This window comes from Porites lutea, chromosome 6, assembly GCF_958299795.1.
Source record: "Porites lutea chromosome 6, jaPorLute2.1, whole genome shotgun sequence".
Lineage (NCBI taxonomy): Eukaryota > Metazoa > Cnidaria > Anthozoa > Scleractinia > Poritidae > Porites > Porites lutea.
In genome coordinates, this window is record NC_133206.1 from 18,823,203 (window position 1) to 18,849,148 (window position 25,946).

The 25,946-nt window shown below is 38.3% G+C and overlaps 1 protein-coding gene across 2 annotated transcripts; it reads right to left on the reverse strand.

The window, feature by feature from the left end:
- Positions 1-2,671: 2,671 nt before the first annotated feature.
- Positions 2,672-25,714, reverse strand: LOC140941024 (kinesin-like protein KIF18A). 2 transcript variants are annotated; one of them, XM_073389972.1, is made up of 17 exons: positions 25,021-25,714; positions 22,496-22,600; positions 21,650-21,760; positions 20,680-20,877; positions 19,628-19,728; positions 18,435-18,585; positions 16,994-17,094; positions 15,193-15,301; positions 14,699-14,755; positions 13,345-13,628; positions 12,724-12,935; positions 11,619-12,265; positions 10,899-11,025; positions 9,407-9,452; positions 9,115-9,291; positions 4,353-4,396; positions 2,672-3,336 (listed from the first exon to the last, which is right to left on the reverse strand). In XM_073389972.1, exons 1-16 carry the CDS (start codon positions 25,531-25,533, stop codon positions 4,360-4,362), a joined length of 2,976 nt encoding a protein of 991 aa, XP_073246073.1. In that variant the 5' UTR covers positions 25,534-25,714; the 3' UTR covers positions 2,672-3,336; positions 4,353-4,359. The 2 variants fall into 2 exon arrangements, with proteins under 2 accessions (XP_073246073.1, XP_073246072.1); XM_073389971.1 differs by lacking the exon at positions 4,353-4,396 and having other exon boundaries at positions 25,021-25,713.
- Between the last annotated feature and the right edge of the window lie 232 nt (positions 25,715-25,946).

Consider the following 25,946-nt stretch of genomic DNA (forward strand, 5'->3'; position numbering starts at 1 on the left):
GTTGCAAAGTTTCTTTTCTCTTATAAACACGATTCTGAACTAAACCATAGCCTGTAAATCTGCAAATCGCAGAGTATTTCTGGTCGTCGCTTCTCTCCCTCCGGCGGGTGAAATTCGAGCCCCAAAAACCGGATGCTCTCGTTGGCTAACTACTTTTCGACTTTCCTTTCATGGAAAGGAAGTAAACTGACGTAATTGTGCATTTCCCATGATTTTAAAGAAAGGACGTACACAAAAAAATGTAGAACATTCTAACGGATGAAGAACGGTGTGCGACAAACGCAGCCTGTAGACTTGCAGACAGGCAGATAAGCCAGGTAAACCTTGTTGTGAGATGCTTTGCATGTAACAGATTCCCTAACCGCACACCGCGAATGGAATGGGAAACCTTCTATCTAACGGAAGCAAAGACAGTCTGCAACCACAAGGATCGCTCGAAGAAGAAGGGCATAGTCGGCTACTGCAAGAACACACACACGAGCAAAATCCACAGCCAGACCTTGTCGAAAAACAGGAGCTGTATTATGAAGAGGAGCAGTATGAAGATGTTGAAAATTTAAAGGAAGAACTCAACACATCAACAAGTGATTCGTCTGATTCGTCAGATGAAAGAAAACACATAGAGGACACTGGGCTGGCAGAGAAGAAATCCTGGATTGATTTGGGTTACGTAACACCACCCAAAGAGGTTGAGTGTGAAAGTTTGGCAATATTAGATGCAGAGAATTACGATGGCTTTAAAGATTTGGATGTCAATATGGCTAGGCTTCATTTTCAACATGAGCTACCACCTGACTATAGAATCGTGGAAAGGATTGGACATGGAGCCTTTGGCTGCTGCTTCTTAGTTGAGAAGCAAACCGAACTTCTGCCACGTCTTGATAACCGTCACGTTGTCTTGAAAGTAGTTCGCGGTATGTTCCAACCTAGACATCCTGTACTCTTTTATAAAAGTTGCTCACTTTACACTATTATGATAAGCTTTAAAGCTGTGCCACTGATTCTTGAGAATCTGAAGTTCATTATAGGTATGCTCAAGTATCTACATACTAAACATGAAGAAGTCCATGGTGACCTTAATCCTGGCAACATGATGTACTTTTGGAGAGACTTGTCAAGGCAAATGTGGTCATGGGATCGCGCAGTGAAAAAGGACTTTTTAGAGACGGTGAAAAGATATGCTCGAGCCATTCAAATTCATGCTTTACATGACTTTTTAGCTCACTGGTTTGCTATGGAGGATGAACGAATTGACATAGGTGGAAAGATTGGAGAAGCTAAGATTGTTGTGAATCATCGACACCATGACCCACGCAATGCTACTTGGCAGATATCTGATGATTTGATTGGACTTATGAACTGGATAGTTATAAAAACTGGCTACAAAATGCGCAGCCATGCTACTCGAGGAATTGAGTATGAAATCTCTCTTGAGTCTTTGAAGGATCTGCATTTGCATATTATTGAATTATATAGAGACTTGAGTAATAAATATATTTTTAGCTATTTAAGAGCACCAGAGGAACCTTTTTCGTTTAAGCTAACCCCTGGCAAGTGTTATTTGGATGAGCTTTTAAAGGGAAAATTCTTGCATTTTGAGTCCTTCAAAGGGTCTTATTCTCTTGCGTCATCCACAGATATAGTTACTTCCTGTGTAAAATTAGAGTTCCTGGAAGTTATGCAAGCAGTACCAGTGAAGCTAGAATACCTTGGTCATGTGTTCTCTATGATTGCATCTGGCAAGGAAAAATATTGCGCCTCCTTGAATACAGCACTTAATCTCCTTACTAGTCCTAATCTGCATGGCGGCGCTATGTTTGTGATTGTTGACAAGGAACACAAGAAGGATCTGCAACTTTTGTCATTAGACAATGACTGTCTTCACAAGTTATGTCAAATAAAGGCTAACAGAGTACATAACCCATTTTTTCCACACCTCCTACATGCCTTCTGCACACCTAATACATCAGATCGCTGGGAGCAGTCACTCCTTGAGGACCTTGCAGCAAATTCCGGAGACAGCTCATTAAAAACGTTACCAGAATTTGCAGCTTTGAAAATGCAACCGAAGGATGGTGCCTTTGTGCTTTCACACAGTGGTACAGTACTAGCTGCTACAGCGCAACTTAAGTTCCTCCCACAGCACTATCAACTTTGCAAAGCCGATGGGAAGCGTTTTGGTACCCGTCATGCTGCTGCATTAGCCACTGCTGAGTGGATGAGACTCAAGCATGTTGATGGCCTTGTCTTTGTGAGATGTGAAGCAGGCGAGGTGCGAATCATGTTGCCAAATGGGCAAACATTGTCTGAACAGCAAGAATACCCCTGGGTTACTGAGGATGGCCAGAAACTCCCTCAGGTACTATGCATTGAAGATAAAAAGAAGAACTAAAGCAGCTCAGCTTGCTACATTTTTGTCGGAAGTGATTCAATTACTTGTTAGTTGTAAATAAACTGGTATTTAAGTGTCAAAACATAAACACAGCTTTTGTTGGTTTTATTTTAACACAAAGGGTCAACTGACCACTCCAGAAAATACCATAACATACCATAATGCTCTTTGTTTGTCACCCCAAAATTTTGCATAAGCATTGTTTTCAGTTTCTCTTGGGGCCATTTTAACTCCCAAGAGAAACTGAAGACAATGCTTATGCAAGATTTTGGGGGGACAAACAAAGAGCATTATAGTACATTATGGTATTTTCTGGAGTGGTCAATTATTTAAACAGAATTTAGCCCGCGTTTAACAAAACCACGTTCTAAGCCATTTTCAGTTTGCCTAACACTTTTATCTAAGCACCACTTTTCATGAACAATTTGAATAAAGCATATAGTGTTGTCTGGAAAAGCACTTATTTTCTTAAATCAACCCCTTAAGAAGAATATCTGGAGGTCCAATGATTTCTTAAACCGTGGCCTAAGTTAGATTTCGTTTAAAAAACTGACTCAAAATGTTATTGGTAATGAAAGTATAAAAAAAATTTATTTAAAGTTGTAGTAACATTGATCATCCTCTACTAAAATAAGTTGATGTGACTAACTCAAAGTGTTTCAAACGTATTTTATGTTTAAAATGCACCTCAAACCCATTCCAAACGATTCAAATTCCTCAATTAAGACAAAAATATAGCATCTAGAGTACCAGAGTGTAAAATGAATTTCTTAGTTGTTATTTAGTATGTAAAGAGACAACAATAACATTAATGTTAATGGTGACTGGGTAACTTCAAAGAGAAACTTGGCAGCATGATCAAAGCATTGTATACAGCTGCTGTCATCTATTGCCATCTTGGTCTGTCTGTGGAATATTGGCAAACAGAATTCCCTCTTTTTGGCCTAAAAAATGAAAGTAATAAAATTAACTAGGGTACTTGCTGAGAACATTGAAAATATAATGTTGACTTAACATTGAATAAGAGGGTTTTTTCTTTGTTGTTCTAATAAAACAGCTGTTTAAACAGTTTTTAATGCTTAAAAACACGTTTTGGCAGGTCAACTGTCATATTCAGTTTGAAATATTGTAAAATAAATAAATAAATATTGTAAATTGTATTGCAAAGTTAAAATAAATTATAATAAGAAGTACATAGAATACTAATAAAAATGAGGAAGGAAACTTTAACAACATAATAAAGAAACATGACAATATATGACTCAAAAGATTGTTAATACGGTCAAGCCAGGTCAAGCGTATCTGCAGGGTTCCATTTCACCAAAATCAGCATTTCAAGGCAAATTGGATCTGGGAGATTAGCACTGATATGCTCTGTTGACTCTTATGTTTGACCCAAGTCAAAATAAGAAGGATTTGGATGCAGTCATAATGACAGTCCTAATATCTCAGAGCCAGTTTGCCCTGAATTGCCAGTTATAGGCGAATAAGGCTTCCGGGGGTGGGGTACTCCCTTATATAAGCTATATAGGTATGTGCCCCCTTATCGGATATAATTTTTGCGCCGTTTTGGTCGGAAATTTTTGAGGCAACTACGGGAATGTATGAACGTATTAATCGTGTCAATTCGAAATGAGTAGAAAGAAAAGGAAATATGCGAATTCGAAATGGACTTAAAGAATTTTTTTGTTTGGACTCTAATGTGAGTAATGATAACATAATTTCTGCCTAAAGACGAGGTCAGAAAACGGGTATGAATTTCAGAGGTCTGGTCTGAAAAACGGGTGTGGAAAATTACATTTTTTGGTCTGAAATAGGGTCAGGATTTGGAGAACCGGGTGGCACACCTCCATTAAGAATTCCCAAGAGTACTTTCCCCCTAAGGGTACGGCTTAGATCTTGCTCTTTCAGAATATCCCAAAAAATCCCATAAGTTTACTCTACAGTCATTTTCACTTACATTTCAATTAAATCTTTGTTTTTGGTAAATTCTGGTAAACAGCTCTAAAATTGAGGCAAAAATGGTTTTATAAAAATTTTGTTACAGCGTTTACCACTAACACGCGCCCTCGAATGGTTTTTTCTCTGTTGAAACCTGAGTTTTCGTGGACGTCAATCAACTGATTCCATGGTTTTCCCAAGGTTTTCTCACGTGCTCTGACAGAGAAGGTTCCCTTATCGCTGAATGAAGGGCGAAGACTTACCAGAATACGGCGTTTTAAATTTTATTTATTTCATCAAGATGAAGGATTACATTGTTAAAACAATGAGGTCTCTGCGAGCTGAGTGAAATAGCCGAAATAATCTCTATAGTTATTAAACGTAATGGTTTTCAGGTTGTTTATTTATTTGATTGTATGAAATCACGGGAGCCGTGGACGAATTGCCAAGGAACACAAATTCAGTGAACAAATGATGTCACAAAGACAAGGGACAAAGGTTTCCTGTGAACGGAGGTGGTTTTCGAAAATGAACTTTGTTACCTGCAGATCTACTTATCATTTTTCATGTTATGATCGAATAGAATCCTAAACTAGCAAGAACTCAGACGAGTTGCGAGGGTGTATTGCCGAGAAAGCTTATGTGGTTGTAACTTACAGTGTTTAAATAAGTCGATAATTTGAGTTTCCTCCGGCATACACTCTACAAATTCGTACTCCTCGTAATCTTGACATGAAGCGGTGTCAGATCCTGTAGCAAAATATTGTAAAAACGGCTTTAAACGACGAAATTTTCCTCCGAGTGCTCGAGAAACGGGGAAACAATCTTCTCTTGGCCAGTGCGTGAAAACCATGGTAACAGTTGATTGACGTCCACCAAATCCCAGGTTTGAACTGAAGACCCTTTGAGGGTGCGTGTTAGTGGTAACCACTGTAAAAAACTGTAAAATGGTTTAAACCAAGTGTTGAACTAGTAAAATATCATTAAGTCCTTATGAGACTCTTCCAAACAACAAAGCAAAGTTAAAACATTTTTCTTGTCCATATTATTGAGGTGAGTGTTTGCAGCAGGAAAAATTTCTTAGAGCTGTATTGTTTATGGAACCTTCTTGTCTTATTCATCAATTTGAAAATAATAAATTAACAGAAGGTGTAAAGATTTGCTAGTAATATTATGAAATTTACTTAGGTTGCGTGCAAACGGACGCAACATTATTGACCAACAACTCCCAACATTGTTGGATGTTACATGTTGCGTCCGTTTGCACACCCTGTTGCATGTTGTTGGATGTTGTTGCGTGTTGTTGCGCAAAGTTTGAAACCGGTCAAACTTTTAGCCCCGTGCAAACGGACGCAACATTGTTGGGAGTTGTTGCGCCAGTTTGCACGTAGCCTAAGACCTGGTTCAGACGCCGCACTTTTCATGTGCCGAACCTAACTGAATAAGTTCGACTTTGGAGCGACACTGGCGCGACATCTGATTCAGACGGCGTACCGTGTGTCGAACCTAAGTTAAGTTCGACAAAAGTTCGACAGACTCTGTCGAACTTAACGCTTTTGCCGCACCAAACTAAAACTGCCGTACCAAATTGATTCAGACGCCGCTCTTTTGCCGTACTTAATTCATCAGTTAGGTTCGGCACATGAGTGGAGCGGCGTCTGAACTGGGCCTTAAACAACAATTTATTCATATAATGGTAAACATTTGTTGCTTAACAGTTGTAATTTATATTATTAAAAACGGGACATAGAGTCCCCTAAAAACGTCTGTGTGTCGTTCGTTAGGGGCGCCAACGGTTGCTTGACATCTGTCAATTAGTAGGATTTTAATTGAAACGTCATTTATTTTTAAGGTTCTTTTTTCGCACTTAAGAGGACATCGCTTCCAACCGCAAAAAAGGTACCTTTTTTGCTCTTTTAATAGGAACGTTTCTAAACCGCAAAAAGGTACCTTTTTCGCGCTTTTGAAGAGATCGCTTCAAACTGAAAAAAGGTACCTTTTTCGCGCTTTAAAGTTTTGTTTGGTAAAGTGAGAAATGGATGAAAAGCGGACAATATTGACGTTAAAATATTTTCACCCGAGAGCTTAAAATACCCGCCTTTCTTTTCTAAAAAGGTACCTTTTTTAACTTTTCACCTGATCGACTAGCTTTAACAAAAAAGGTAACAATTTTGCATGTTGTTCTATGAAAAATAAATGCAGAAAGTTAATATTTCTGCTCTTTTCAAGTAGCAGAGTTGATCTTTTTGTAAAAAAGGAGAATTGCCGGAACCTTTCACTGATTTATCCCCTGACCAGTCTCACCTGACCTTACCGCGGACTCTGGTGTCGACCCATCGAGGTCGAGTATTTTTTGAAGTTATCCGCTGACAAGTTACTAGTTTTAAAAGGATCGCAGGCTCAAGTTTATTTTTTATAATTAATCTAAAATAAGTTGTGTTTATGTCACTATGGCCCTGCACTATTAAGATTTTGATTTCAAACTGACCTCAGACGCGAAAATTCTACCATTTATTTAACAATACAGGCGAGGAAGACCCTTTCTTACCATGGTCACGCTCTACGTTCAATTTTTTGGCTCTGATTGGTCAAAATTTGACAGATGAGATCATGCGGAAAATTTATGCAGCATCTTGAAACTTGTTTACTTTGACAGCTGAGGCTGACAGAGTTTTTTGTCAACTTGTGATGTTTTTAACTGTCTTTTTCCACTGAGTGTACAAAATGAAATACAGCTGCTATCAAGAGACTTCTGTTATTTATGGCTGGTTTGTTTACTGGGTTTTTGGTTGAGAACTGCGTCGCTTGTCAAAGTCGGAAATCCGATTTCGGATGACATCGTTTTCATTTTTCACCTTGCTTGATGCGTAAGAGGGTTTAAAAATCTCAAGCGATTCTGGCCTTACTTGATAGCTTTCAGGAGCTGCAAATGAGTAATTATTGTATCTGACGTTTGTTTTTTATATCTAATTTCATGAAGCCGAGCACAGTTTATGCGGCAAGTTTATGCACGTTTGTAAGATTTGAGTCAATGATCTGACCTAGTATCAGACTCAGGATTTTTAGAGACACTTTAATACTTGTCTTCGTGAATGAAAATTGTTATCTCTGTAAATGGTTCACCGAATTATATTTCTTTTATTGATTGTTAGTAGTTTTTCTTGTAATTTTAATCGCTGTGCCGTTTGTTTTCAGTTGTTCATGAACACCGCTTGCAGGAGTACTCATAATGCCGCGCGTATCAAACGCTTTTTAAGATTACACATCTGATTACACATCGTTATAAAACCATTAAATAAAAAAATAAACATAATAAGTTCTTTATTATGTTGAAGCGTAACTCTACTAATATTCATTCAAACACTGTACAGCAGCTCGCACTGCAAATTTGGAGCTTGTCAAAAGTGAGAGCCGGCTGGCCGTGTAGGTGATTTTGGAAATGTTTTGAACGGTTTCACTAAGAGCCCACGATTGATCGTCCTGACTATTGACTGAGTGCAATTTGTCTTGAAAAATTGTGAAATAGTGCATTCTGTCCGAGGTCTGTATGATAAACAGTACTGTTTCAACTCAGATGTGATGTATCAAAAGTATTAAAGGTTGGTTTACACACCCTCAGATTTGTTGGCAAGATTTTGTAACGTAAACTTGTCGAACGCAAAAAATCCGGCCTGATTTGTTTTCCAGGCCTAATCTACTGCGATCAAGAGCCATTACAGCTCTTGAATGTGATCGAAGATGATTGCTGTTTTTTTGGGTGTACATACAAGGCTATCAACTCGATGTAAGATGTTTCACTCTAAAATCACTAAGCCTTTCCCTCAAAAGTCACATGAATGTGCCCTTAAGTTAACTGATTTGTGGATTACAAGCTTATTGTTTGATTTAAATTATTAATTTATTAATGGGAGCTTCGCTTTTAACCCTGGCTAAATCTATATATTACTAGTAATAACCAAAGGTTACGGAGTGTGGGCGACGACGATCTAAGGTCAAACGCTTTTGCTCCAACGCAGTGAGTGCTTTGCGTAAGTTTCCCGTGACAGATGGTCAAAACATGCGTGATCAGATTACGAGGGGTAGAAGGTCGAAATGCGCGTAATCAAACAGCGTTCTGTGCATTCCATTCATTGTTAGTGAAAGTCCAATCAAATGCTGGCTACATACATGCGATGTATGCGTAATAACAACCTGGAGATTTAAGGATTGCGGGCTCCTCTTGTCGTCCGCAATAGGCCACTTCCGAGTTCCAAAACCCTCACTTTCAAAGTGAGGCCAAGTGCACAACCTTTTCCTGTGAAAATTAGTTTTATTTGCATGAGGATGAAAAATCATTTCCATATCAAATGTTGAGCACTTAGCCTCGTTTTGATACAGAGGCCCGAGGGAACTCGGAAATGGCCTATCATAAGTGTTGAATAAAGGCGAGAGTTACTAATAAAGTCAGCGGCAAATTTTTACAACAAAATTTCATGTTGTAAACTATGTAAAAATAATTCTTTTTTATCAGACATCATGGTGGCATTTTTAATATTATATTGAATTTTATAATAAATACTTAAAGAATTGTGGCACAGTTGGTCAAATTGCTGAACCAAAAAGGTCAACTTGTACTTTTGTTCGGTAGTGCTAAATTTTGTTGATCAACAAACTTTTGTTATACTTAACTATGCAAGACTCACTAATACTATATGCTACTTGCATAAGTGATCAACAACATTTTTGAATAATATTATCATTAATAGTAACTAGTTTATCGGATGGTACTAAATAATACTTACGATGATCGTGGTGCAAAGTTTCTGCTTGTTCCGATACTTGTGCTACTCATTGCTCTTCTTAGTCCATTCATGTGTTTCTTAACTTTCTTTGACTGCAGTTTGTCAAGCTCTACAACACTGTTACACCTTGAAGGTTGCTTTGGCTTGTGCATGTTTTCTTTTGTGGCATTGTGCACTCTAATAGGATAGAAAAAGAGATTAAAGGTTCCTCTCTTTTTAACGTGCACTCACATTTTCTTTCCACCTATGCCCATGACAAGCTATGCATAATCAAGACATATAAAGAACTCACCTCTTTGGCATCATGTCTGTACTTCTTCTTTCACTAGCTGATTTCTCTGCAAGGTACAGTAAAGAGATGTTTTAAACTTTTGCACCCTACATACAGTAAACTACAACCTCTGAATTTCTAAACAGTTATTTTTGCAGAATAGGGACATAGTCTGGTGACAGCCCTGATAGTTCCCAGGAATAGCAGCTAACCAAGTACTGAAAAACTAAACGAGCACCCAACAATTAAAGACTGGTCCAGAGGGAAACAGTTAAAGCAAATTTTGAAGCTGGAAATTCATTAAACCTCGTTGTAAAAACGGTCATCAATCAACATTTGCGGGTAACAGTGCACTCTTACTCTCCGACGTCATAGATTTTACAATATTGTTCCTTTTTTTGTAATTAATTTTTTGCAATTTGCCCGCTCAGAGATTTTGGCGGAAAGCAGTTTCATTGTTAGATGTCATGTGACCTAAAAGTAACCAATGAGAGCGCACTTTGTTGGAAAAGTTTCCAGCTATATAACAATTACATTTGTGTACCAGTCATACGCATTTACTATTAATGAAATCATTATTTTCCATAAGGTCCTGATGTAGCCTGAGAAAACGACTACACTGCTGGCTTCCCCACAAAAGGACCTCAGAGGAATGTCTATGAGTGCAGGCAGGGTTCATACAAAAAATTGCAACCATTTTTCAAGGACTTTTCAAGGACCACGTTAGATTTTCAAGGACCACCTACCAGGAATATAATTCACAGAGTGTACAAAAACGCACATTCCCAGTCTATTCTAATAAGGCTTTAACGCTTGAACTGTTTGCTTCACCAACTTCTCTACATTTTTCAGTTCACTTGTCTTAAATTGATAGTTAATTATTGCATAAAACATTGAGCACTTTGTGTAAATAACCTTTAAATTCTCTGAGCTATGATTCATATTCTGTCTTGGAGAACCAAAAAGCATCAAAAAACACTTTCCAGGCCACTTACATTCAAATTTCCCGTAAAATTCAAGGACTTTTCAAAACTGTGCAAACCCTGGCAGACATTCCATCCCGATGATGTTTCACTACCCAGATCTGTGTAGTGCTTCTGATTGTCAATGGTCATGCCACAAGAGAAATTTGCTTCAACCAGTCAGAGGCGCTACCCAGATCTGGGTTGTGACAGGTCATCAGTCATACCTCAGACATGATTTCTCAGGGAAACCAGTTGTAGGTTGAGGTGAAATGTTGCCTGTTTTCTCAGGCAAGCCCTGAGGCCAAGGCGTATAATTTCATAGCCTGCATAGCACGCATTTCTGTGCGGTTTAGGAGTAAAGAACGCGGAACAAGAGTCAAAGACCGTGCGAAAAATGGCGAAAAATGGCTCTCGTTTCATTTCTCGTGTGGTCAAAACCGAAAATCCCGTTCTTCGCTTTTTTTTGCTCCGAAACTAAACGGAAACACATGCTACGCAGGCTAGTAATTTCAAAACAAAGCTGAAAATTGGTCATATTTTATTCTTACTCTTACTAAAAGGATTTCCCAGTTGCTCCAGTATGGAAGGCAGCTTATCTTTTACAACATTTGACCTGTTGGCAGGCAGTTCTCGGAGGGGTGTTGCCAGAGGACTATTTAGTGTAGGTCCTCTTATCTGTAAACAAACGATGCATTTTAATTGGGAAAAACAATTAGCTAGTGTTCAACAAAACCACATTGTAAACCATTTCAGTTTCTCAATGCATTTATCTCAAAACCATTTATTCTGAACAGGGTTAATGGAAACATAATTACAGGGTAGATTAGAAACATTTATCTTCTTATATCTTTTTAAAATAACTTAATCAGGAAGATCTGGAAGTCCAATGATTTCTTAAACTGCGGTCTAAGTAAGACTTTAACTGATCCTGAATGTTTGTATGAAGAGAAACAAATTTTTAAGTTTTTCTTTCCATTTGCAAACTTAATTTTTTTTGTATTGAATGAGACTCAGGATATTATTTCCTTTTTTTCCTGGAGTGAGCCTTTTCTTTACCTGTTTGGTCCACCTTCTATGCACCTGTAATTTCAAAGTGGTTCAATTTACATCTTTGAGATCTTGAGTAGACTCTCTGTCATCCATTGACTTCAACATGCATTAAACTATTGTTTTTCACCAACAAAATTATTTTATTCTATCAAGACTGCCAAATTTAGTATTCGGCAACATCTATTATAAATAAGAGAGTAAATTATGCTAATTAGTACCTTTCCTGATGACAGTCGTTGATTTTTTTCTGCTGGAGTCTCCTTAAGTGGCTGTATTCCTGATAAGTTGAATTGGTTAGTGTCCCTCATGGGTGTACATATAGTACTAACGTTTTGAGCCTGTTCAGGAGAAGTACATTGAGGGCTGACATTGCCATGTTTTTCACCCCAGCAAATTTTAGGATGAGGAGTTCCTTGTTTTGTTGGACATCTTAGAGGCTTATTCAAACTGTTTTGACAAAGAACTGTTCCAAGTGATGACACAGAATTACTAGTACTGGTGTTAGTCCCTGACACTGCAGTAAAAGATGATGGAATCCGTAGCGGTGTTGTAGAGCTACTGTTTGCTTGAACAACAGACACGTCACCTTTTGCTGACACCATGTTTTGTCCTCTAGCTGGAAGAGATGATTTCGCTGGTGAAGACATTGCCTCAAATTCTTTTGTCAGAGAAATCCGAGTACTGGCAAAGTCTGAATCATCGGTTGCCAACTTAAGATTACGCATTTTTGATGTTGCTGATAGTGTAAATGTCTTCATTGGTTCTTGATCAAAAGGGATCCTTCTTTGAGGGGTGCGTTTTTCTGTGTTTGCCATGGGTGTGTTGAATTGACGCTTTCTGATGGGAGTGCGTATCTGAGATGTTCCTTTAAGAAGAAAAAACAAATCAGACCGGTTATTTAAACAAAAAAAAATATGGAGAAATACAAAGACAATGATCGCATTAAAGACGCAACTTGTGCAGTTGCAAAATGAATAAGCTTGAAAAAAATTTACCCTTGCTGGGATTTGAACCCTGGCTGCTGCGATACCAGAGGAGCACTCTTGCCAATGAATTAAAGGTACAGGTTCACGGATAAGTGCATGCTCACTAATTACATTACTTTTTCCCAATTTGTTATTAATTCTGCCGGTTAATAATCCCACTCTCATTGCCGAGTATCACCAAGGTCAGGTCCTTAGGACTGTTATGAGGTACATTTAAAAAATTATAATTGAACTGACTTGATTGTAAGTTGGTCTTAAATAATAATTTAATGTGATTGGACTGGTGCTCACTCAATTTGAAACCACAATAAATGATTTCGGACATGTCATAACTTACCAAAAGTTGTGGACTGACAGTTAATTATGAATGATTGCTTGTCACCATCATCACTGTCTTTTATGCTCTGATCTGCCCACATTACTTCTCTTCCATTTTCGACTGTTTCAATTACGTTATTGTATTCTTCCGTTAACTCATCAGTAGCAAGACCGACACCTTTTAAGAGGAGGTACTGTCTTTGCACCATGCTTAGTAATTTAACTACAAGTCTGAAAAGTACATAAGATGGCAACACAATATTGATAAAAACGAGGCATTTCTCAACCTTACTAATAATAGTAGTAGTAAAATACAACCGTTAGATTGTCGTTGAAAATTTTAAATCTAGTTTTTATCATGATTATTAAATTAGTGTTAAATGGGAGCATCCTTGATTCTTATCCTTGCTCTGAAACTTTTCTCAACTGTACTCCTGTATCTCCTGATCTTCTCTTAAAAACCAGCTTTTCCAGTTTCCAATCTGATCGATCTGAGTAACAACAGCTAGCTTACTTGACCTGTCAATAATTACTTACTTTTTTCCCTCTTTTATTACTATTTCATAAATTTTATTATTTATAGATGATTGCATATAACATTAAAGATTTTACACGTAGTTATTGAGACCTACATCCTCACCTTTCCGTGTTTTGCATATCTTTTTCTTGTGTGTTGACATGCCTCTTGTAAAGCTGACAGTTTCTTTTAAGTTCCATGTTTTCCAGCTGTAACCTCATGGAGGACTGACACTGTTCTAACTGGCTTATTGCATGTGGGTCAGTCTCGAGTTTAATTTCAGACTGAATACGTTCCAACCAACGGTCATTCTTAGCTGTCTGTTCTTCAAATTCTGCCTTTTTTGATGCAATGTATTTCTGTTTGACTTTTGTGGCAGAGATGTAAGACTCTGTCTTGGACAGTGTCTGGTGATTGGATATTAAAAATTTTTTCTCAGTTATATCATCCTAAAAATACTGTTGATACCTCACACTTAATGGAAAAAAGAAACCATGTCATTTTCAGGGTTGAATTAAATTTAAAACTTTTCTTTTATGGGCAGACCCCAGTTGTTTAAAAGATGGATAGCACTACCCACTGGACAAATCACTATCCAATGGATAATGCCGTTGGTTTCCCTAATACATATCCAGTATACAGCAATTTATCTGGAGGATAACTCTATCCAGCAATTGAATAACCAGGGCCAAAAGTTCATAAGTGTTGGGGCCCATGTCTCTGGATGACCTCACCGATCTTTGTTCTGAGAAGGACACTAGCTATCTTCAGTTTTGCATGATCACAATGAATATGATGGTGATGGACAGTGCAAATGGATTATGTTCTATTCGATCTATAGCACTTAACTGTATCCCCATATTGTCAATAACTACTCTCACATACCTCTGGGAGCCATTGTCAAGCTGACCAGACAATGGCAGATAGCAAAAAAGCACTGTTAAACAACACTGAGCATGTGACTCAAAACAACCCCTTAGGCTCAGGCCCCGGAGGTGTGTGAGAAAACATTTTCCACTTATTTCATTCCTCAGCCAGTGGAAAATACATTAACTTATTCACAAATATTTGTAAAGGATATTCAGGATAATCAGGTAATCAGGGCTGTCACTAAGAGCCGGGGGCCTGGGATTTTCCCTTGCTACTAAGAGGTGTGAGCCCATAGGACTTATAGGAAACAAAAAGAAAATAAAACCAAAAGCACAATTCCCGGATCATTTCATGTTTCTGGGAAACTGCCCTCCTACCCCTTCCCTAAGCCAACATTAACATTTACTTCTCACTTAAGGCAAAAGGTTGGGTTAGGGGAGGGGTAGGTAGCCAGTTTCCCAGAAACGTATAATGATCCCAATTCCGCTCCTACTAATCACATATATACCCGGCAACTTGAAATGTTAGTGACAGGGTAATTATAGTACAATCAGTCACGTATTTCTTAAAATAATGATAAAGACAGTATTTATATCAATATTTATACCTGATCAAGTCTTTCTCCGTCAACACACACTATCTGTATCCTTTTCAGTGTTCTCTCCTACAATGAAACATCAAGGTTCAAGACTGAGACATTTTACAGTAGTGCAATTAAAACTGTTATTTTTAACTTATTATTCCTCAAGCCCGAATGGACCTGAGTCAATAGCCCATAAGGTTGAATTTTGACTCAGAGGCCATGAGGGCAAGAAGAATAATTGTTTTAGTAAAATTCAACTAGTTGGTCGAAAAATATCAAGACAAAACAACTTTAGCTAGTTAAAGCTAGACTTTAATCCTTTTTTGCCACCAAAAAGCCAGTGCTTTGCACTACTAGTGGGCTATAACATTGTAGCCTAGTAGTAGCTCAACCAATCAAAATGCAGCATTAATTATTATTCTCTTCTCTAGCATGCAACCACTGACCTACAATGAATAAACTTTATATCATAAGTAGTAGAGACATGACCATAAAAACTCTTAATATATGAAACTTGCCTTTCTGTAAAGTTTTAATCGAAGATCTCTCTCAGCTGCTTCAATGTCAATTACGTTCCTTCTTACCACCATCCTCTCTTTCATTATGCTTTTTAGGCTTGAACTTAGTCTAAATTTAAGAAGAATACCAATAATCATGCTTTAATATTACATGATAAAAACACTCAATGCTATAGTATGCATACTGTCTACAACCGTTACTTTTGGCAGTTGCCTGATGATTGCTTTGCAAGAGGCATAAAAATCTACATACAGTGCTCGACTTTCAGAAAAAAATCTTGGGGCCAGCTGGCCCCCAAGTTTTCATTTTTTGTCGCCAGAACAAGTATTCCGGTTGCCAAAAATTATATTTAAGAATTAATGGATTTAGTTTTGTGAAGGATAATGGATTATCATTAGTGTACGTTTTCCCAAAGAAGAAAGTCACCTATCTTGGGGGCCAGGTTGGCGACCAGTCGTGAACATTTGGTCGCCACTGAGTAAAAGCTGGCCGCATTGGCGACCCCACGGGTCGCAATGTTTAGCCCTGAAGTAGCAATAAATGTTCAAGGTTTAATCCACTTCCATCAGTCTAATTGTATTCTGCTCTAGTTCAACAATTGAGTACTCTTGCAGTAGATAAAGACATCACTCTGGTACTTTGTTATAGTGTCTATAGTATACAGGGCTCGACGTTGCGACCTGTGGGGTCGCCAATGCGACCAGCTTTTACTCAGTGGCGACTAAATTTTCACGCCTGGTCGCCAACCTGGCCACCAAGATAGGTGACTTTCTTCTTTGGGTAAACGTACACTAATGATAATCTGTTATCCTTTACAAAACTAACGGATAGCTAACGGTTTTGCTAACGTTCTAACGTTTTGCCCAAACGCTCTAACGGTTTGTCTAAACATTTTAACGATTTGTCTAAACGCTTTAACGATTTCTTTCAACACTCTAATCTACGTTTACTTGAAAGAGGATTGTGAAATGAATGAATTCGACGAAAGACTTACCGACTTTCGGGCAAATCGATCGCAATTCTCAACAGATCGTCCCGTGTTTCTCCGGGAATGACTTTTAGCGCATCGATATTTAAAACAATTTCTTTTTGCCCAACGTGTATCTCGATTGCGGACTCGATAGCAGATTAGTCTGATAAAAGCTAAAGCTAATCGAAGCTAATCGAGAACGAACAGCGCTTACTCGAACTTCGCAATTCTTGTAAACAAATTTCTGTTGAGCGTGGCGACCCAAATAAAAGCTCTGCCATATTTTATTGACTTCTAATGAAGTACCGTTGAACTCATGCTGTTTGTCTAACAGACTTCTCGCGAAATCAACTTCATTGCCCGAAAACATTAGCGACGTTTCCTCTTTCTGGAGACTTTCGATCACGCGTTAGGCAATCGCGAAATAGATGAAGTTTCACCGATGTTCATTTCTGAACGTGCAAATACATGGGATGCAAAACAAATTTTGCAGATTTTGTTCTTTAATATCCCAAATAAGTTTTTTTAAGATTCCTTAAGTTTGTTTTTCTTAATGTGTATTCCATTTCCTGAACCTTAAGCTTAAATACTTTATAATATATAATTTTTGGCGACTAGAATACTTGTTCTGGCGACCAAAAATGAAAACATGGGGGCCTGTTGGCCCCAAGATTTTTTTCTGAAAGTCGAGCACTGGTATATGTAGTGTATAGTAAGGGTTAGTTGTCAAAAGCATTGAAACATGTTATTTCAATACCTGTCTGTGAAAATGTAATTTCGTTAGTTTATAGGCCCGTTGTTTTAGAAGTAGAAGTGTTAGTAACTCATACCTATTTATCTCTTCTTGTGACTGTGTGTTTGAGTCACCAAACTTCTTTGGTGTAGGTGGTACTGTTTCATAACCAAACAGCTTCTTTTTGAGCTCAGAAATCTGTAAAAAAAAGAATCACTTTTTTGCTCGGAGGAAATTATGGCAATGACATTTCCTACAAAGTACAACATCTCATTGGTAAACTACAATCCGAGACAAAAGTAGTTGAGAAGGTTGTACAACTTACCAGCAGTCCATTTTAATACTCAAAAAAGAGAGTTTTCTCTTTTCCTAAATATCTCTCATCCCCCAATCAAAGTTGGGATGTAACAGAACAATTACGCGCACAAACATTAAAGTTTTCCTCAACATTGGGCCAGGGGTGGGGGGAGGAAGGAAAAAAAAGAGGTAAAAAGTAGCAATCTTCCCAGCACTTTTGGCACTTAAGCACCTTGAGCAATAATATTATTTGTGGTTTAGTAATGTTGCAATGATTAATATTAAACAAATTAAAAAAACAATAAATAAAGGCTTTACTATTTTAATGAGCTTAAAAAGTAAACATTAAGAAAAAATAAAAGTTTAGTCTTGAAAACACTGGGCACATTTACAAATACTACTTAAAATAAATGTAAAATATTATACTCTCCCCAAGATTGAAGAAATGCATTATTATGGATAGTTGATTCTACAGTGATATAATAATTTGCAGAGGTTCAATTTGATTTGATAGGAGGATGCAGTGCTTGAAAAAAGCCCTTTCCAGTAGTTTGAGACCAGTAGATTTTCTTGCAGGGCAACTTATGGCAATTATTTAACTTAATTCTAAAGTTCACTCACTTGCCAAGCGGGCAAGAGTCTGTGTAGACTGCTAGTTCTTATCCCAGCCAGCAAGATTGTAAACAATGACGTTACAATAAGCGAAGGAATCAGGACAAGATGAGAAAAGACAGACTGAACATTCTTTTTAAGTAAACAAACCCTTTGTCGGCCCAGAAATGGAATAGCTGATTGGTCTTATTTTTTCTGGCTTACACCCTTGTTTATCATGGCTCAAATGCATGGTTTACACACAAAGTAACTTTGCAAAGAAAAATAAGAGACTACTGGCAGTCTGGGGTCCATGCAAGTCATGTTCTAAGTAAATCAGTTATTTACGGTATCTAGAAGACAAGCAAGCAATGGCCATAAGCAAGCAGAATGTGAGAGCTGCTTGCCCAATGGGTTTTCCAAGCCCTGAGGAAGGGGCACATTGAACCAAAGACAAAATTTTTGTTATCAAGACTGTGCTGTAAGGAGAATTGAAGGGAGCCCGATGCTCTGAACCTGTAAAATCTAGGGTGCCCAGCATATGTTTTGTATGAAAAATCTATGATTTGCTAGTCGTCCGGGGGCAAAAGTTAGGCGCCAGGGGCCACTGGGCTCTATTAGAGCACAGCCCTGGTTATGTGTTTATTTACCTCAAGTCTGAGTTCCTCCACAATCTTAGCATAGCGGCTAACATGCATGTCAACTGTTAGTTCATTTTTGACCACCTTGCACTTGATATTCATGGCACGGTCTGCATACTTCAAAGTGTTGTAGGTATCCTCATAACTCAGGCCTGATGGGCTGAATATTGTAATATGCATGTCATAGATGTGGATCATACAGACAGAAAAGATTCAAAACATTTAAACACCACTATGATGAAGCTTGGGTGCAGGCTGAATTACCAGCTGCTGTTCAGGAAAATATACCTGCACTCTCTCAGGCAGGGTGCTAAGAAAATGGGTTTTATGAGCTTGCGATTCGGGCAAAGCGGTAACTAGCATCAGGGGCAGATCCAGGATTTTTTTTAGGAGGGGGTGCACTCGTCTCTTGCTCTACTTCAACACCAATAAACCACATAGTTTTTTTTTTTGCAGAATACCAGTTGTATTAGGAAACCGCAGGTCATCTCACGGGGGGGGGGGGGGGGGGTGCGCACCCCCTGCACCCTCCCCCTAGATCCGCCCCTGAGCATGTACTGGCCCAAAATGTTTTTGGATGAGCAGGATTGATTACAGTTCTTTTGTGATTTGAATTCCCCAGAAAACATCACTTGTCCATTGGACAAGTTAAGAAGAGAATTCACTAGCCTGATCTAAATCTGGACACAAGCCCTGGACTGTCGGACACTAACTTTCTTTTCACACAGTCAGGGACTAACAAAAACACAGACTTAGAAAAGGTGGGGGGGGGGAGGGGAGGTTATCAAGCCTAGGTTGGGTGCTGCCAACATTGTCCCCAGGGTCTCTCTTCTTCCCGTATCTTAAAGGATACAAGAGAGATCCTGGAGGCCAACCGCCTCCTAAATTTAGGACCACTCCCATTCCCCCCCCCTCCCCCCACAACCCAGCCATGTCCCTCGATATAAGACATTAAGGCACCTGTGACATTGAAGCGCGGGTGAGGAGTAAAACTGGGAGTAGAGGGGGACGGGAAAAGGACAACTCAAGATCTGACTTTACTGCAACTAGCCTCTTACAACATCTGATGATGAACAATATTGCACTGATAACAGATACCATTACCACAGCCATTCACTGCTTTTTGCTGTTAATATTACTACCAGATCCTACGGATTTCAATAATTGTCATTGCAACCCAATGATATACACTGTATAAATACCTTACTGCCGCAATCATTACTGTCCGACAGTTTCCACCCAAGGAATCTTTCAAAAGTCTTGTCAGCTTGCTGTCCCTGTATGGAATATGACCTGATTTGTTCTAGAAAAGAAAACAAAATTTGAATAATCATATTTAGTATATACTGAAACAGTGGATAGTGTTTTTTACATGCTCTGATTGGCTACTCAATCCGTGAATATCCTGCACTATTCATTAATTCACCTCCAGTTCCTCCGACAAAGCGCGAGACACCAAAACTCGTGTAAGTTGCGAGCAAGATGCCTCCCTGGTTTGCTGCCGTAACAAAGAAATTTCACAAATAATCAAGCTAGCTGTACCTGAAATACATGTAGCAGATGATGAGGTTCAGTTTGGAAGTTTTAACAGGTAAAGCTTCATCTTTTTTACTTGAATTTATTGATGAAACGGTGAAAAGTTTTTTGTTTACAAAGTCAAATGCAAATTAAGCTTAAGTCGTTTGTTTCCTCATTTCAGAATGATTTTAAAGACAAAAAGAATTCACAACTATTTTTTTTTCTCATTCCTGTTTTGACATATGTTTAACGTTAAACACTCTTTAAAATCACTTGTTACATAGATTGAAATTACATTAGATTCATTTGATACTTTATTGTAGTTGAGTGGTAATTTTCCGGGGGCTGCTACTTTCAGGATTCAATGGGAAGGTAAAAAGTTAACGTCACTCTTGGGTAGCTGTTATTTTGGTGGGGAACTGTTACTTTCGAAATTCTACATTAATGAAACCTATAAATTTATTGTATCAGCTATGTGATTGCAGTATCTGACTATGCATTACTTAAGTTGATAGTCAGCCTACTAGGCAAGTTATAATGGGAACCCTTCTGTAGGTACTGGCCATGAGGACATGTAGAAATTACTGGTAGCCTTACATGTAAGTTAGCATGTGAAGAAGCAAAAAGAAAAACAGCAAGACATGACTCTCAACTAGAATTTTATAGTTTTATTCTTTTGTTGATGCAGAAGCACCCTTACATTTTTAAAACGGCATGAATATAGACATTCAATTACCTCCTTGTCTGCCAATGCATTGATGCAGTTTCCAAGAGCCAGTAGGGACTTGTTAATGTTAGCACCCTCCCTAAATCGTGCCCCTCTGTTGGATGTCACTATGGCTCGCTCAGATCCTGCTAAGTCAGTCAGTGACATTTTCCCCATTGTGAAGTTTGCTTTTAATCCGGCTGTTCGATCTTTCTGTCGAACAAACACCTAACATGTGGTGAAGCAAAGCATTAATCAATGCACTTACATGTTATAGTTAATTTTCTATCTTGGGTAATTTTTATTTGCATTTTGTTTCAACTTCATAAGCATACATTACCATACCCAAACAAAAAAGAAAAACAAAAATTATCTGAGGTAAAAAATTAACCACAACATATACAATACTCACAGAAATAAAAATGTAAATAAAGAATGCACCACTATCAAAGAAAAAATCAAGATGACATTCAAACTCATATAGTGCACAAATAAGCAGAATTTAGTAAAGCAAGTAAATTTAAAAAGTATGCTATGTAGCTTTGAAATGTTTTTTCCAGTCCAGTTACAAGCCCCCCCCTCCTAAATGTAAGTTTCCCCCTCCCTATTTGTAAGCCTTCCTAAAACTCCTTACAAAGGTTGTATGAGCCTACATGTAGGACTTATAAATGGTAGTTTACGGTATTAGTATAGGTAATGGCATGATTTGTAGTGATATTTGGCATAAATACCACAAGTGACATTTCAAAAACAGGCAAGTGAAATTTGAGACAATTTTGAAATATCACGAGTGGTATTTATGTCAACTATCATGTACAAATCATGCTACTATTTGTTTATACTACTAGGTATTTCAAATTAAGCTGAAATACCACTGCTCTAAGCCAATCAAATTGTAGAAATTTCTCATGTAGAAGTATAAAAACAAATTAATATCTTATTTATTTAGTATTTAATTGCAGCATTGATTTTAGTAATTTTAATATTAACACCTTTATACCTGAAACACAGCATGGGATCTTGATGACTGTGCGTTAGCATCAGTGGGGTGTTGAGTTCGGTTGTTATTTCCAAATTCAAGCATTCCTAGAAGCTCTTCAGCAGAAGAGGGCTTAAATTAAAGGGGAAAGTATGAAAAAATTGTCAGATTGTCATTTATACATCCTCAATGATATAATTAAGCCCTTACAAAAGGTTAAAACAGTCATGTGCATGAAAATAATTCAATTATTTATTTTTTGTGCATCTAAGGCTAAACATATTTTGTGAGCTTGAGTTGCATGTTCTTAGACAAGCACGGTTATCATAAGATTTCAAGTTGCCGGTAAATACAACAAGGAGGTGGGGAATCAAACATCTAGGGATTTCATTTGGTTCAACTTTTCTTCTATTTTCCAATGAAAGTAGCTGGGGCCACATTCTAAGTAGCCCGGTGAAATCCCCAGCCCCCAGCTCTTAATGACTGCCCTGGACAAGGAAACCTTGCTTAAAAGTTGGCTTAATCCTGGGTTAAACTTATAAACCACCTTTCGAGGAACCGGGCCATGACAAAGAAACAAAACAAGCTGGTGACTGCTGGAGTTCCACTGGTTACTTGACTGTACTGTATGACGCCGGCTTGTCAGCTCGTGACAAACAATCTTGACTGTCACAGCTGCCTACTTTTCCAGAGTCTGCCCTCTACTTCAAAACATTTTGACACCCCTGCTAGGCATTTAAAACTTCACAATCAAGCACCAAAGTGACTATCGTGAGACAAATGATACATGAGACTATCATACACATACCAAGATGAATAATATCTATCATCATAAATGACCCAATGCTTATTGCTAATAAACAGTACCTTGTGAAGAGTAAGACCACTGACACACACTCCTCGCTGTGGATCTTCCCGCACAGCCAGAGGCTGACCAGGCATAAGCAGGTCTCTGATTGTTTCATTGTAAACCTTGTATGCATAAAAAAATAAAAATATAATGAGTATAAGTAGCACTGTAAAAGCGCTCCTAACAGACACTGACCATATTTATACTAGAGGGCATATAAGATGTTGTCCGGCTGATAAAAGTAACTTTTAATTTAGTGCATCCCATGGCATCAGAGACCCCCTATGGTGTCTTCTCATTTTGTTGTTCTGACAGTGTTTTCCAGACTTGTTCTGTCATTCTCAGAAAAGTGTGAACACTTGAAGTTTTCTTAGCAAGCCAGAAGATCACAAAATTATCACTTTTTTGCTGGCACTTAAGTTTTCTCACACCTGATTGGCTTTTTTAATTAGGTGCAACGACACAACATTCCAGAAATATTTCTGGTATTCATGGTTTTGAGTTTTACAGCAATTTTGTCTGATGTTTTTCATACTAGACATATGTGTCATTGTCTGCCACTTTAGGTAATGAGCTTTTTCCTTTGCCAAGGCCTCTTTGTGTCATCTGGAGGCTGGGAAGAGGGGAAAAAACAACCCTTTCTCTCTTTTTTTATCATCCACCAAATATTTAGTAATCATTCTTATTTTTATTGGGATACCTAGTGGGATTGAGGGTAATGAGACTGCAAGTGACCAGAAATTGCAGTCATTTCACTCCAGCGTTGATTCACCTGTTCACTGTTTTTAGAATGAAAAATACAACACCAATATTTTTTCCTTTCAAGGCCACTTTTTATGCCTGGAGAAAATTTTAATTAGTTTTACTCACTACAGAAAGTGATCTAACCAGAGATGAGCCCTTGAATTCATTTATAATTGCAATATTATCCAGCTATGATATGATAGCTAGCTAGTATGCAAGCAGACACCTTTTTTGGCTCCTGATCCACCCATTGACAAAAGCAAAAAAAGGCGTCTGCTCCAGCCTACAGGCTAATGATATTAGGACGAATGCATTTCTTGCCCAGCCCGGCAAATACACTGGTTGTCTTTACACTAGGCTGTTAAGTAAGACTTAAGAGCTGCTAAGTTTCACTTAACCAAAAATGCATGTGTGAAGGCCTAAGTAAAATCTCAAGTAACTAATTACTTTGCATCTCATTAAAGTCGGAAAGTTAAAACGATCCAAGAAAGGTTCTAGTGACTTGCAAACGATCCTTAAAACTGACTTATTGCGGTTTCTTTAGCTTTGAGAAAGCCAAAGAATGTCAATCAATCTTGATTATGTTGCGTGGGAAAATAGGCTTAAGTAAACCTGAAGTAAAAAAGATAGGTTGTGTGTGAAGCTTTCTTTTACTTGAAGAATTTAAAATTCACTTGTCTTGAAATATTTCTTAGCTTATTTAGGCTCTAGTGTAAAGACTACCATTGACCATTAACTTTACCAGTAATGTTTGCTACACTGCAGGTTTGTTGATTTGCTGCTTCAGCAAACATGGGATATTGTTATTGTTTGCATTGCCAAATAACTGTGGTGAAACCACTGGACATCATCAGGATCTTTCTGTATTGCAAGACACTTTGCATGTAAATTATAGTGTCTTTATCACAACTCATCTTTGATTCAGTGCACTAGAGGTTCATCCCTAGGGCATACATACATAATACTGAAGTGATGAACTAAATGCATCATATGAAGGTTGGTACACACTAGGCGACAAGTTGCTGGGAGAGATCACTCCGTGTGTACAGGTCCGGCGACTAGTTGCAGCAACATGTTGTGGCGACATATTGCAGCGACAAATCGCTTCACGTCTACTAGAGAAATTTTGTAAATTTAAAATCTTTGTCCCTGCAACAGAATTTTGTCACTGCGACAAGTTGCACAAATTCTGTCTGATTTGATTTTTTGCAACATGTTGCTGTGACAAAATTCTGTTGCAGAGACAAAGATTTTCACAAAAATTCTCCAGTACACATGAAGCGATTTGTCACTGCGACGTGTCGTCACGACATGTTGCTGCAACTTGTCGCCTAGTGTGTACCGACCTTAAGAATTCACAAGCTTATTTTTTTCCTGCCCGGGTCAATCCCGTCCAATTAAGGGTAACACCGGTTTCCCTACTTAACCATTAAAAATACTTCTTTAACACCACTACAAAAAAAAATTAACATATCTCTCGTTCTTTAAACTTCCCCTTCCGAAGGTGAAAGTTTTGGACTTTGACTCGAACGCATCGCAGCGAATTGGACAAGTAGCGAAATCGGTGCAAAGCTATAGACCTGATAGTGGATGCTCTGTGTTTAACTATGAAACTTGGCACAAGGTTATCTTTGACAGTTCTCTGTAATAACACAGTAGTCGAGTCGCATTCTTTTCTAGTAATAAAGGCCCCGATCATACATAAAAGGTCAAAATTTCAAACCATATGTCGGTTTTAAGCCCACAATTCGCCATGTAAGCTTATCTATGCGTTGTTACTTGAACAGTGATCGCTTACCTCGAGATAGGAGACAGCCACATCAGAGATTTTCTCGTCTTTACAAGCATTAATTCTACTGTATAATTCCATCATGGTAAGAAACATCACCCCCGGATTGGAAGAATCTCCCAACATGGTGAAGGTTTTACCGGCTCCCGTCGCTCCATAGGCAAACACAGAGCAGTTGTATCCTTCGAGTACTCCATCGATGATCGCTTTTGTTGTATGTTCGAAGACATCGCGATTGCTGGCGCTGTTGTCGAACACGCGATCAAACATAAATCTCAAATCCCTTGCTCTACGTGTCAAGAACTGTCGATGATTTTTAAGTCGATCGCCTGGTAAATAATCAATAGAGTCGTCTTTTGGATCGAAAACTAGGACACGTTCATCCATTACACGAACAGAAGTGGAAGATTGCTTAGCGAGTTCCATGTTGTTCGGAGGCCTTACGCGCACAACAACTTTCATGTTGCTGTTTTTTCCTTTGCCATATTTCTTGTGCGATCGTTCTGCAGCCATTTCCACCATGTTTTTCGTTGACTACAGTTAGTTGATTCAACTTGCAAATCAAGCTTTGATGATGTTTTCCGTTCATCACATTCCTCTCACGAAATAAATCACGCGTGATTTTGAATTTCGAACGTTTGACCAGTCGATTCCCTGATTGGACGATTGGACAACACCCGTTAACTTTGTTGTCGCAGGGGAAGGGAGGGAAAGGCTAGTCTGTTTTTTTTCCTTTTTCGTTTCCTCCCAAGGTTTTTTCCTTTAGGATAAATGAACAAACCAAATCAAACATTTTGAGAAAACTAAAACGAAAAGGATAAACAGTGCCTACGCTAACCCAGGGCCCAGTCGTTCGAAGGCCGATTAGCGCCTAACCCGGGGTTAAATTTAACCCGGGTTTCCTTTTCTTGTGTTCAAAAGCATTTTCTCGGATA